At 42.8% G+C, this 13,014-nt stretch overlaps 1 protein-coding gene across 1 annotated transcript in view; it reads right to left on the reverse strand.

The window, feature by feature from the left end:
* Positions 1 to 13,014, reverse strand: part of LOC137155263 (uncharacterized) — a 156,249-nt gene that overhangs the window by 120,416 nt on the left and 22,819 nt on the right. The window contains exons 6-10 of the mRNA XM_067551467.1: positions 12,624 to 12,694; positions 10,500 to 10,665; positions 9,467 to 9,604; positions 7,814 to 8,003; positions 6,242 to 6,369 (exon numbers count right to left, since the gene is read on the reverse strand). Of these exons, the coding sequence (XP_067407568.1) occupies positions 6,242 to 6,369; positions 7,814 to 8,003; positions 9,467 to 9,604; positions 10,500 to 10,665; positions 12,624 to 12,694 (693 nt within the window). The remainder of the gene's footprint in view (positions 1 to 6,241; positions 6,370 to 7,813; positions 8,004 to 9,466; positions 9,605 to 10,499; positions 10,666 to 12,623; positions 12,695 to 13,014) is intronic.

A 13,014-nucleotide genomic window follows, 5' to 3' on the forward strand; every position in this document is an offset into this window, starting at 1 on the left:
TGGCTGGGAGGAGGAGGAGATGGCTTACAATGAAAGATTGAAAAAGCAATCCTTTTGCTAAGTGGCAGCTAAGGGAAGGCATGATAACTGTCTACAGATATGTGGATCATGTAAACACCAAGAAGGGAGAGGAATTATTTAGATTCACACGAAAGTAGTACACCTAAGGTCTGCAAATACTTCTTGGCAGTGGGCCCATTAAAGTGTGAAACAGTTTCCCACAGGAAGTGGCAGAAGCCCCATCAGTTGGAATATTTAAAACTAGACTGGAGAAAACAACGATCGATGTCAAGTGGGATGCAATCCTGCCTTGGCACTCAGGGGAACTAGGTGACCTAACAGGCCTGTTCCATTTGTGTCTTCTAAGGATTCATGGTATGTGAAATTTTCTGTTCATAGCAAAGTCATTGCCAACGCCAACTGTGCACTAAGAGTAAGTACTGACAAGTCCAGGAGGTAAGGAACAGTCATAGCTGCTAAAAGCAAAGCAATCTATAGTGTATCCCCATCTCCCTCAAAATCAAAAGCTTTTCTCTTCCAACACCTATGTTACCAGGGAAGGATTCAACTTTGCTCCCTATAGTCAAAAGCCAGGAGTCCAGCTCATAGCACAGAAGTGTGCACATCATAAACACCATCCCAACTGGCACTAATTAGCAGCTTTTCTGAACGCCTTAGTGGTGAGGCCCAGGAATGAATGGGGATGGAGAACAAACTAACCTCTTGATCCTACAGGTCATCTGTCCAGGTCAGAGCTGGGGAAAGTCATAAGGCAGTGTGGGGGAGCTAGCTGTGTGGTGAACAGAGGGCTGCATTCTCAAGGGCTGCCAATCCAGTCCCACAATGTTAATGGAGGCCACTGCAGCAGCTGCAGCCCAGCCTGCCTGTGAATGTCTCTGAAAGTGACAGTTGCTTCTCTCCTTTTCTTTGATAACTTTTTATTCTGCGCTTGTTCCGTTAATCATCCATTAGCTAATCTCCATCACATTGAAATTCAATCCATTCTCATAATGGCATTTTAAAAACCCTCAGCTTCCTGGGGAGTGACACGATTTCTCCATGCCTCCTTCTCACCGTTCACTGTTTTCGCTGGTGTTGGGGATTTTCCTCTCTATTTATTCTTGTTTTTGTTTCCTGAATGAAATGCATAATCTTGCCTCATTCAGAACCAGACAATAGGGAGACAAATAAGCGATACATGGATGCCAAGGAAGCAGTCTCCCAGACAACACCATGGCCATTCCCATAACTCCTTCTTGGCCCAGAGGACATTTTATTGGTTGCAAGGAGGTGATGAAAAACAAAAAAAGGGAGGTGGAGTCCCATTTGAAACCTCTTGTCACACAGAAAGAGCCCCATGGAACACTAAAAACAGCTGACAACCAATTGTCTCCAGTGTTGGGACATGCATATTATGAATAATTTAACTCTCTTTTGGGCAATTGAACAGACAGCAGCTACTTGTCTTAATCTTAGCAATTTACAAAACAGGACTCCCATACAAGAAATCATTGTGGCTTTTTGGAGACATAAATGACAGTCAACTGCTACTGGGAAAACTATCGTTTCCTTAGGGGCACTTTATCCGGGATTCTCCATTTTTAAAAGGCACCACATCTTATTTGAAATAGTTTCTTGGATCCAAGGTGGCAGCATTATGACATTATGACAAACAGCACAGTGCCTCATAATCTGTTCTAAATGCCAGCATGCATTCCCTTTGCAAGGTCCAGCACATATAAAATTAATCACTAATTCACTGGGAGAGGTTACTTTTACAGCTCTGCTAACCACAGTTAGCTCCCTGGTATTCAGCTAAAGGGGCAGCAGAACTACAAAATACTCAGACAGGGAACCTTCTATCACACAAAACAAAGATCTAGGCAGTCCTCCTTCCTTCTCCCCAGCCTTACCCTTACTCACTGGTGATACAAGGGTCAAACTCTTATGGCCATCTAATAGGCTCAAACTAACTACTGAGGTTGTAACTTAGCATGGTTAACTCGGTGTCCCCCTCTTCCAGTTGTTATGGATGTGACCTCTCTTCCCAACCCTATCCCTTTACCCTGAGTCTCATGTCACACTACACAAATACCTATGCTCACCCTTTGACCTCATTAATCACTGAACTCATTAATCAGGAACAGTCAACATGGATTCACCAAGGGCAAGTCATGCCTGACTAACCTGATTGCCTTCTATGAAGAGGTGACTGGCTCTGTGGATGTGGGGAAAGCGGTGGATGTGATATACCTTGACTTTAACCTAGCTTTTGATACAGTCTTCCATAGTATTCTTATCAGCAAGTTAAAGAAGTATAGGTTAGATGAATGGTCTATAAAATGGAGAGAGAACTGGTTAGATCATCTGGCTCAACGAGTAGTGATCAATGGCTCCATGTCTAGCTGGCAGCCGGTCACAAGTGGAGTGCCCCAGGGGTTGGTCCTGGGGCCAGTTTTGTTCAACATCTTCATTAATGATCTGGAGGATGGGGTAGATTGCACCCTCAGCAAGTTTGCAGATGACACTAAGCTAGGAGGAGTGGTAGATCCCCTGGAAGGTAGGGATAGGATACAGAGGGACCTAGACAAATTGGAGGATTGGGCCAAAAGAAATCTGATGAGGTTCAACAAGGACAAGTGCAGAGTCCTCCACTTAGGACGGAAGAATCCCATGCACAGCTACAGACTGGGGACCGACAGGCTAGGCAGCAGTTCTGCAGAAAAGGACCTGGGGGTTACAGTGGATAAGAAGCTGGATATGAGTCATCAGTGTGCCCTGGTTGCCAAGAAGGCTAATAGCATATTGGGCTGCATTAGTAGGAGCATTGCCAGCAGATTGAGGGAAGTGATTATTTCCCTCTATTCGGCATTGGTGAGGCTGCATTTGGAGTATTGTGTCCAGTTTTGGGCCCTCCCATTACAAAAAGGATGTGGACAAGTTGGAGAGAGTCCAGCAGAGGGCAACAAAAATGGTTAGGGGCCTGGAGCACAAGACTTATGAGGAGAGGCTGAGGGAACTAGAAGGGAGGGAACTAGAAGGTTTTGTTCTTTGACATGGGTGTAACTGGGCCTTCAGTGAGGCAGAAGGATTTGCCTCTGCAGGGTTAAGTTTCACCCTATCTGTTGCTGTCTGTATCCCAGTAGCTCTTAAAGGCCCCAAAGGAGATCAAGGTCCCACTGTGCTAGGGGCTGTATGTACACATATTAAGAGACAATCCCTGCCCCAAAGAGTTCATCTAAAAAAATGGGAGGGGAAACTGAAGCAGAAGTGACTTGTCAAAGGTCACACAGCAGGTCAGTGGCCAAACCAGGAAGAGACCCATGGTCAGCTGAATCATAGTCCAATGCCCTACTTGCTAGACCATGATGCTTCCCTAGCTATATGTTTAACATGAGTAACATTCAAGTGACAAGCACAGCCTTCTTTTTTTATAACTATTTTTCATATTGTTCTATTTTAAAAAGCCTTTATTATTGGCAAGAAACCTTTTATCTGAAGGATAATGGGACATGGAACTACAAATTCAATTCAGATCAGTAGTGATCTGACATCATCATCTGTTGACTGTTCAGTACCTTACATGAATGGCATCATGATGATCCCTATATTTCCCACTGGACAAGTATCTACATTTCAAAGACCATCACCAGTACTGACTGACACTCATTTTGCCCATCTATCAGAGAAGCCAAGCAGCGAATGAGCACAGCTGTCAGCCCTCTCACTTATAACAGAGGTCCCTTCAGGAGAAAGTGGAAGCCCATTGATGTACCAAAAGCTTGCACCGCTGCTGCTCATGCAACAGCCTCTGGAGCTTTCAAAACATTTCACCCTTATTTTAATATCATCTGCCCCTTATAATACCGTGGGGGAGGGATTCCCATTAAAAAGTTCCTCTTCCTCAAGGTGCACAGGCAGCGGATTAGTAAATTCTCTCCAGAAAGAAGCAGCTTTGTAGGTTATCATCAGAATTTACCACAAACACACACATGGAGCCATTGAAGGTTCCACAGCAATGACATTGCCTGAAGTGTGTGAGACTGGCCTCAGGGCGCTAAAGCCATCTTGAGGAATACAGCAAAGTCCACAGACACTGCCTCAGGAAAGTAGAACTCTTGAGCCAAATTCTGCCAGGAATCGAACCCCTCCGCTCTCATTGATATCCATGCTTTGGAAGATTGGACTGATAGGGCCAAATTCTCCTCTCACCTGTGCTGATGTAAATCTGGAGTGGCTCTTTTACACCAGCATAGCTGAGAGCAGAATGTAACCCATATTCTTTAGGGCAATTAAAAAGAAAGTAATGGGTCAGATTATTAACCCCCCTTGGACTGCAAGCATGGACAGTGCCTGCAGACAATCCTCTATCCCTGACTAGGGCCCCTCAAGTTTACTGCAACAACAAATCTCACAGACTTTTGGCTAAACTCACACTGACCTCAAGGATCAGGCCTTCAAACATGCTGCCACCACCACTTATTACCCTAGTCCCTAGTTACATGATTAGACAGAATAACGAATAGAGCAAGAGGATGAAGCCATCATTTCCCCACCCCCCAAAAAACAAAGATGTACGACAGCAAGCAGTGAGTGATAGTTCCCAAGATAACAAGACACCCTTTACATTTAGCAAATCAACTTACTGGGATCTTTCATCTTAATTATGGAAGTTGGAAGAGAATCTCAACACATGAGGTCATGTCAACATTACTCAAACCCACCAGCCTGTGCTTGATGACAATGCTAACTGCTAATCCAAACATTAAATTTTGGGTCCTCAGCTATATACCAAGTGAAAGCAGCACTCTCCTCTCTTATTAAAATTAATTTGGTATAAGGACCTTTTGGCCTGATACACAGTAATGGAACTTGGGCACATTTCAAATTATTATATATAAAGTTGCACCTCAATTTTTTGCAGCCTTTTAGAATGGTTAGATAAATAGATATTTATTTTGGAAAGAATTAATGAATAAATGAACATATTTTTAGCTCCTAAACACTGAACCGATTTGAAAAGGAACTGCAGTACATCATTCTCCCTCCTCTCTGCCTCCCCAAAAGAGGTCTAATATGGACAAATTGAGCCAAACTCATCTATGATGTAGCTCAAATTAATGCAATAGAGTTATGCCAGGGATTGGCCCATATCGGTATATATATATTTAATATGCTGAATAATCATTATTTTCCAGTTGTGTGATATAGGACACCAGTCATTTTGCAACAAATAAAAGAAATCGTGGTCACCATTATACCATCGCTTTAAAGTGATTTAGCATTATCTCACACAGTAATTGTAATATGGTTACATTAGGGCTATACTTATGAATAGATATTTGAGTCTTTCCTGTTACATCTCATGAATAATTCTGCAACAATTTTAAAAGCATTTATCATCACCCTGAGTGCTGTATGCACCCCTCTGAATAAAATAATTAATTACTGGGCTACTACACTTCAAGGAACAACCATTATTTAATCCTACATATATGCAAGCTTTTCAATGGCACTCACTACATAGTATCCAAGCACCTCACGTACACAAACTAGCTACAATTAATTCTCCAGGGGCTAAGGGAGGGAAATAATATTATTCTTATTTTACAGATGGGTAACAGACACAGAAGCTTAAGTAACTTGCCCAAAGCTACAAAGGATACCTGAAGCAGGGGTAGGAAGGGAATCATGCAAGAAGTCAGCAGGTTAATAACAGGTAGGTAGAGTAGCAGTCAGGAGTAGCTGATTTTATTTGTTTTTAAAAGATACTTTCAAATAATTTGGAACCATCAAGTTGTGCAATAACTGACCTATGAATCCATATCATCTTGTTACTGTTATCCATATCTTCCCTTCCTTTCCACTGATTGTTACGCTTGTCTGCTATATCTTGTTTCAATTTAGACTATAAGTTTTCCCAGGCGGCAATCATATTTTTCCTCTCTATTTGTGTAGCTCCTAGCACAATGGGGCCCTGATTCTAACTGGGACCTCGCAATGCTCACCACAATCCTAATCATAAATAAGAAGATCATCCTAGGCCTCCTGAATCCCAAGTGAGTCCACCCTTCCTAATGAGGGTTTGTTACTATGGAATGATTAAAAGGGAGAACAGCATTATGATGTTAACCCTCCCTTGCTGGGAGTCAGGAACTACTTCTGTGAAACACATCATTGCATGAAACAGGTGATTATTCCACTAAAAACATGAGATGGATATTGTATGAAGAAGGCTTACCTCAAAACTCATGCTGTGTGCTAAGCAGAGCTTCCGCACTAGTTCAGCCACCTCTTCTCCTGTGGATGGCCTCTCATTTTCCTCCCTTTCATACAGCATATTACTCACATAGAGATCGTTGGAGTCCGCTGAAAACACATGAAAAAAACAACTATGCAGCAGTTGACCCTTTCCTGTGGCTAATACTAAATCCTGGGGAACGGTATGCACTAAGGCTATGTCTTCATTGCCAAAAAGATGTGCTCTTAATGCAGGATACTTAATATGTATGTAAAATCCTAGGATAGACAAGGCACTACCGTTTTGCGAGGTAAATAAGTAATGTCAACTACAGGCAGGGGTATAATGCTGGCCTTGCCCTGCTACCTCACATTAAAAGCGACAGTGCCTCGCCTCCACTAGGATTTTATAGAAGGCTAGCTCACAAGTATTCATTAAACAACTGCAGGAAAAACACATCTTTTTTGGCAGTGAGGACAAAACCTACAGGTCCAATTCAGCAAAATTCTAAAATAATCCTAAACTGAAGCCCGTGAGTAGTGTCACTGAAGGCAACAGATGTACTCACACATTGAAAATTAAGCATATGTTTAAACACACTGCCTAAAGGAGCATGTAACCTGCAAAGAAAAGTCAGAGAGAGACATGGAACAAACAAGATACTCATGAAACAAAAACAAATCACATGTTCTTTCGATATTCTGCTTCCCACACCTTGCCTGCCTGTTTTCATCATTCCCCATCTAATTATGTCTAATTACTGGCCCAATCCTCCATTCTTAAATTCCCAGTCAACTCAGCTGGAGTGTTGGGGACCAAAGAGATGTGTTTGGACTCAAACTAATAACTCCTAGAGGCAGAGGTCTTGTCTTGTTATGTCAGCGAATGGATATAAATATTCTGGTAAATGAGGTTTTTTTAAAAAAAGAATAAATTTACAGGGAAATATACAGCAGTAAAATACAAAGTTTCACCGTTTAGATCTCCCCTCCTCAATCCTGATTCAGGCAAACCTCCCATTGACTTCACCAAATTCATTCTGCTAGTGGAGACATGGCCAGGGAGATGAGGAAATAGATGGAGACAGTGACTCTGCTTGTCATAACCCTTTGAAGACTATTGGGATTTATGCTATTTTAGGCACCAGAGATTGAGGAAAGCTAAGAGTCACTCTCTGCCACTGCAGGAAGAGTATGTGCACTGGGGAAGGCCTGAATCAGAGCTGCAGGTCCAGGGTAAGGAAAGACACAGAGCAGCGGTCAAGCAGGAAGTCAGATCTGCAAGCTCCTGCTTGTGTATCCCAGCCTCACCATTTTTGGAGACTCACTCTCTTCCAAGCCTACAGAACCTCAGGGCCCTGCCTCCCAGAGCAGGCAATGGGCAACAGCCCAAGATCCACAGATTTATTCCCCTCCCCACCCCCTTCCATGCCTTTTAGCATGTGAAAGGAAAGATCTGGTACACAGGGAGCTTCTACAGGCAAACCGAAGGCCAGAGGCAGCTCAGATGTGTTTTTTCCACCTCTCCCCAGGAAATCACTTTAATTTGCTGTTACTGGAAACATCAAGTCACCTGTTTTGTACAACACCTCTGCTTCCACTTGAAGGAGTTTCAGTGCAGACTGTGTCTGTGTCTTCGCCCCACTGCCCTTCCTAGAGAAAGGTGTAACGAGACTGGATTCAGTACATTTGGCCTCTGTCAGGATTCCATCCTTAAAGCTCTGAGCACATTCCAGTTTGGAGGACAGGATCTCCTGCTGGGACTGAGAGAAACAAACAATTCAGAGCAACTCTTTGTGACCTGTGTCAATTCGCACAATCCCTTCTGGGAAACAGACTTCCCAGCTCTGTGACGTTCCTGGCTAAACCTTTTGTGATTCCTAGAGAGTGATACATTAATAAGCTCCCAATTTCCGACCTGCACGTCCCTTTTCTGAAATGGAGCTTACACCAGCTTTCATTATGAACTGCACTCATTTCATTTTATTCTGTAATACACCAATTTTACAGGTCTACTTTGCCAGTAAAGGTGTGAGTACAACAAAAAGCTATTCACAGGTAGCTGAGAGCTGGCTGCTACAGCAGGTGTGGCTGATTTATTTCTGTTGCTAGTATTCGTAAAAAACAGACATGAACCTTGATTGTGTTTGGGGAAGTCGTAAGTTTCAAAACAACTTTTAGTGATTTTTCCAAAAACATGACACTTAGCTCACATAAGACTTTTTTCATCCTCCTCTATTTTTTTCTATTTCTATTTTTTTCCTCCAATTTTAGTTTTAAACCAGCTCTTTAAGCATCATATATTTTAGGGAGGGAGGGGGATTAATCTGACCCATGAGTTTTAACCAATCCAGTTCTCCCATACATTGCTATCTGCTAATCAGTTATGTGATTAATGATTCAGTAAAAGAAGATCAATAAAATACATATATGCATTGCCAGAAGAGCTCAAAAGCAACAGCTTTAAAATTGTCTGCTACTCAGGTCACTTAAGTGTTCCCATTCCAAAGGACCTTTCTCATCTGCATAGAGATAGTATGTAGTCAAAAAGCCAAGTGTCTGTAGAGAATTACTCAGGAGTCCAGAAGACCCCATTACACTCACTGCACTGCTGGAATGCTGTGTTATGAATGTGGCTGGGATGTGCTCATTGAACAGTGAGGATAAAAATAAATACTGACCTGCTGCCTCATTTGCTATTTAAACACTAAGGAGATGGGTTCTCAGAAAAACCTCAGACAAATGCATCAAAAGGTTGACTATGCATTGTCCAACCTGGGCACTAAATGAGGGAGAGAGCCTGATAATACAGTTAATTGTGATTGTGGCATTAAGACATTACTGTAATGCATACATACAAGGGGCAGAGTTAAAATTGACCGGGCATATAGGAACATGCTGTATTTGTCACATAATGTTCGACTAATACAATTGCTAATCTCAGCAAAAACAAAGGAAAATGTAAACCTAATGACTATCTAACATTGTATTAGACATTGCTTTATTTCTGAGGATTTAAGGAGATGTGACATACAAAAAGTCCGTGGGCCTGAGTAGCTTTTATTTAAATAATCAGAAACATTTTGATTAGCAGAAACACATGTCACTAAATATATCTGACATCAGGAAGTGGTTATAAATATTTATCAGGACTGACACTTTCTAATCCCTTCAGGAAAATAGCAGGGACTCCTGGTGGGACCAGAGCCAATCCCCCAATGCTTACCGGCACACCAGGCAGCGCAATGGACCGCAGAAAAGTAAAACCTGAATACCGGTGAGAACACAGGTTCAAGTCTCTTGTCTTCAAAATAAAAGGGCCTTTTCGCTGATATTTGGTTGGGCATTTCCCCAGAATATCCATCTAGTAACAAACATATAAAACCAATAAAGCTACCTATCTCCATATACTTACACTCAAATCAAACAGACTTTATCGATCATTACAGCTGCTTACTAGAATTGCTTTCCTGAAGTAGCAAAGGCTCAGGGAACTGAATTGTCCCTTGCAATTCATTAGCTTTGCCCCAGATACCATGGCCAGGCACATTCATTTAAAATGGCCCGGTGAAATAATCTTGCATTTTAAAAGTCAGGTAAGAGGCTTTAACTTCAACCTGAAAGATTTTTAATTAGATCGTTTCTTTAAAGCATATTAAGTTCCACTTGTTTTGTACTGTCAGCCCTGATTCAGAAAAACATTCTCACTCAGGACAGCACTTAACCACATGTCTAATATTAGGCACGTTCTTAAGTGCCATTGAGACTTCATTTGGCTATACTGCAGCCATACAAACCCACTGACTTCAGTGAGCTACTCCAGATTTACATCACTGCAACAGAGCAGAATTGGACTTTCTGTTTTCAAACCAAAAATGTTTATACCTAGTGTTCAAATGATTCCCAGCCAAGAGCCTGGAAGCCTATAAGTCATCAATAAAGCTCCTGTTGATTTGTGTGGGTGCAGAATCAGGCCCTCAGTGAGGGAAGTCCTGACACGGCCCACAGAACAGGCACAGCATAAGTCTCCTTACATCACTCTACCTTGCTCTTTTCTGGAGTAAGAAGGAGCCACCCTCTGGAGTAGCAAAGTAGCAGCTAAGCCACCGCTGCTCACACTTCCAACAAGAATGCAAAATAGAGCCAATTTTGTGATGTGCCCACTTGGCAACATAGTGAGACTAGCAGAGGCTGCTGACCGGCCATGAAGGGGTCAGTGAAAAAGCCAGCAATGCACACTGGAGCACAGCAACACGCACCTCTTCGACAGTTCCACCGCCCGTGGCTGCAGGTGATGTCTGAAGAACACTGAGGATGCCCCGCTTGATGTTCAGCGCCCAGGTCTGTTCGTGCTGCAGGGGGCAGAGCTTCAGAATTTTCCCATCATGAAAAGAAAAATGAAGTGGATGCCGCTCCAGTACTTCCCTGCAACAAAGTAGTTCACAGCTGCTAGGTTCAGACTTTGGCTGCAATGGGAATTTATGAGCTTTGACGGATGCAGACATTTTGACTTAGTACTGTCCCTCCAATGGCACTGGCTCACTCTGTCACATACCCCCACGCTTTAGAGCAGCCCCTCTAATGTCAAAAAATCATCTGTTACCCTAACAGCCTACAAGCCCTCTAAAAATCTAGCAAGTGAATTGCTTTGAAACACAGACCAGTCCACTTAACGGGGCTATACTTAATCAGGACAGCACCCAGGGAACCCATTTAAGGCTAACTATACTTAATGGCAATGGCTCTTGTTGAATGGGAGACAGTGCTAGCACTTAATGGTGAAGACGTGTGGCAGTTCAGTGAATCTCAGGCCGGGCATGGTGCGTGTCTCTCAGTTACATACTCTCATGTCTCTGTTTGTCCCTCTAATGTCTTGCTGACCCTCTATAACATGCAGAAAAGGGAGGATTGGCTTCCCCACAGACTTGCTGTTAATGGCTCCTTCCATAATACCTACACATTCCTGGCCACCATCACAGAGCTCCTACGTCTGTCAATGTGAGACAGGCAGCAAACTCAGTCCCTATCTCAGTGTGGATAGTGCTTTCGCCCATTTCCATGGGCCTGAGGGACTCTGCAGACAGTGTCAGTATTAAAATGTTGACTTCTGTTCATCAGAAATGTCTCTGAACAGGGAAGGAAAAGCCATCCGTGCACAGGGGAGCTGGAACTGCAGCAACACCCCTTTCCTTGAAGTGATATCCATCATATACAAGGTTTACAGTTTTGTTCAATGGATTTCTGTCACTGATGTGCATCTGGGAGTCCCATTAGATGCAGTGGGAATTGCATGCACGTAAGGAGGACTGACTAGACCACAGTACACACACCCTAGACTGAAGAGAATGCTAATAAGGTGTAGCTGTTCTGAATAATTATTTTTAGTAGCTGAGCTTCAGTGAATCTTTTTTTCACCATTTCTGCCTTTGCATTTTGGCTTCTCTGCAGAGAACAATGGACACAACAGCTCTGATCTCTACTGAAACCCCCACAACCAGCTTTCTAGAGCATCAGTGCATCCATGCCTGAGACTATCGGAACTCTGATATCAGGGCTCATAGTGGGGAACAAAAGCTTTTCCTAAAAAGCGATGCATTTACTCAAAACTTGCTCTTTCTGACCCTCTGTATTGAGCTAATTATCTTTTTGAGGGCCTGGTGTAGAACTCAGTGTTGTTTAAAGTCTGGGAATCCACGCAGAGGGACAATACAGGGAGATTAGCTAGCTCAGCCATACCAGACAACAAAACAGCTTTTCTTGATGATGCAAGGAACATGAGATCTCTGGGAAAATACCACCCCTCCATGGCTTGTAGAGGTTTTATTGTATGGTCATCCCCATAAGTGTCTGTACATTAATTAGCCAGAGGGCTGCCCAGTAACAGCATGCTATGAATGAGCTCCTAATAAATATAAAAGGGAGAAGCTGATGTTTGAAAATTAATAAATGTCCTTTAAATATTCTGGAAGAAACAAAGCATATTTTCATCATGCAAAACATGAACTTCTCCAAGATTAAACTTTAACAGTCAGGTTTTCAAAACCTCAGCAGCCTGGGGCCCATGTGTGCATAAAACGAGATTAGGTATTTCTACATGCACACATAGGCCCCGCTCTCTACAGCTAGCTGTCTGATGATTTGCACATCCAATCATGATAATTGTCCACTGCAAGTACATTTTTTACACAAGATCCCAAAGAGATTTATTTTAACCACATGGCCCTTAATTATTGTTAACAATGCTGTATCCTGACCAGTACTTTTTCAACAGACAGCTATAAAAGTAAATGAGCTAGGAAACTCAGAGAATGGTAATATGATGCTGCTAAGCCATGTAGTTTCTAAAGAAGGGAACTGAGCCAGATAAGAAGCCATGTTACCACCTTAAACTGTCCATTTTCTTCAGTGACTCCTCTCCGGATGCCAGGGTCTTCTTTATCTGTACATCTTGCAACTAGGAGGGAAAATAGCCATTGCAGCAAACACCACTGTCAACAAGAACTCATAGGCTTTAATTCACACACGGACAAGGAAATACAAAACAGAATACAAAGCAATGGCCTGATTCTGCAGCCCTTACTTATGTAAGTCAGCACTACCCACACACAAGCAGATTCGCTGAACCCAGTAGGACAACGCACAACTCACATTAATTCCCAAAACTGTTTGCTTGATATTTACATGCCATGCATAAGCATTGCAGGATCAGGCCTTATAAGGCATGTCTACACTGTATGTGGGAACAAGCCTCCCAGCCTGGGTCCACAGACTTGC

This window comes from Emydura macquarii, unplaced genomic scaffold (genome assembly GCF_026122565.2).
Source record: "Emydura macquarii macquarii isolate MOO-44397 ecotype Brisbane River unplaced genomic scaffold, CSIRO-AGI_Emac_v2 contig_1348, whole genome shotgun sequence".
NCBI lineage: Eukaryota > Metazoa > Chordata > Testudines > Chelidae > Emydura > Emydura macquarii.